Consider the following 1144-nt stretch of genomic DNA (forward strand, 5'->3'; position numbering starts at 1 on the left):
AGGCAGCTGATCAGGAGAAAATTGCAATGCACTCAAATGGCTGGTTCTGGACACAGGGGCTAGTTGCACTGACCAGACTTGGTCCCAGGCTATGGCTGTGGGTGAGAAGTGAGTACATGCTGATGAGTGCACTTATAGAGGGACAGGGGCCCTGCTGACCATGGTCACTTTCAAGAAAAGCAGTCCTTGCGTCTCTGAGCTCTGGCCCCGCAACTGGCAACATGGTTAAATGTACCAACAAGGTCAGAACTGTTGGTAAGTATGGAACACGTTATGGTGCATCCCTCAGAAAAATGGTGAAGAAAATTGAAATTAGCCAGCATGCCAAGTATACCTGCTCCTTCTGTGGCAAGGCCAAAATGAAGAGACAGGCTGTGGGTATCTGGCATTGTGGATCCTGTGTGAAGACAATAGCTGGTGGTGCATACAATACCACCAATGCAGTCGCTGTCAAATTTGCATCAGAAGACTGAAGGAATTGAACATCTGGTGAAATCTTCTTATCAAATATCTGTAGCCCACAGTCCAACAATAAATGGGTTAACTTATGGAATAAAAAGAAAAAGAAAAGAAAAGCAGTCCTTGGTTTTGGTTCCAGGGCAGAGAGATGAGCTTGCAACGTGGGAGGGACCACAGAGAGTAAGAGCATTTGAAGGGACAGCATTGCTGGGCTCTGGTCTCAGCTCAGGGGCACAGAGGAATACCTGAGGTCACTCATAGACCAAGGCTTGAGCCAGAGGACCAGTCAATGACCATACCTGGCCTTGAATTACAGAACATTGGAAGAACTAAGAGATCAAAGGCCCCCAGATAGAGCTCAGAAAACAGCAGCATGAAAAATCTGAAGACTGAGAGATTATCCCCCACACTTCAGGAGTAGAGCTCAGCTCTGACATAAAGTTAACAGCCAAGAAATAAGCCTCTAAAAAGATTAGGAAGCGACAGAGCCAAGATGGCAGAGTAAAGACAGAGCCTCACCTGAGCTCTCCCCCAAACCCCTGCAAATACCTTCAAAAATGACTCTAGGGGCAGCTAGGTGGCACAGTGGATAGAGCACCGGCCCTGGAGTCAGGAGGACCTGAGTTCAAATCCGGCCTCAGACACTTAACAGCTACTAGCTGTGTGACCCTGGGCAAGTTACTTA

At 47.7% G+C, this 1144-nt stretch overlaps 1 protein-coding gene across 1 annotated transcript; it reads left to right on the forward strand.

The window, feature by feature from the left end:
- The first annotated feature begins 221 nt into the window (after positions 1 to 221).
- LOC114027036 (60S ribosomal protein L37a-like) lies at positions 222 to 836 on the forward strand. The gene is made up of 2 exons (XM_027840870.1): positions 222 to 460; positions 770 to 836. Exons 1-2 carry the CDS (start codon positions 222 to 224, stop codon positions 834 to 836), a joined length of 306 nt encoding a protein of 101 aa, XP_027696671.1.
- The last annotated feature ends 308 nt before the right edge of the window (positions 837 to 1144 follow it).

Source organism: Vombatus ursinus, unplaced genomic scaffold, assembly GCF_900497805.2.
Source record: "Vombatus ursinus unplaced genomic scaffold, bare-nosed wombat genome assembly UNPS02004704.1, whole genome shotgun sequence".
Lineage (NCBI taxonomy): Eukaryota > Metazoa > Chordata > Mammalia > Diprotodontia > Vombatidae > Vombatus > Vombatus ursinus.

What these genes read in the sequence shown, in the direction of transcription:
- LOC114027036 (XM_027840870.1), top strand. Translation starts at nt 222, where the DNA reads ATGGTTAAATGTACCAACAAGGTCAGAACTGTTGGTAAGTATGGAACA. An exon ending in GCAGTCGCTGTCAAATTTGC is followed by an intron (nt 461 to 769) that starts ATCAGAAGACTG and finishes CCTGGCCTTGAA; the next exon opens with TTACAGAACATTGGAAGAAC.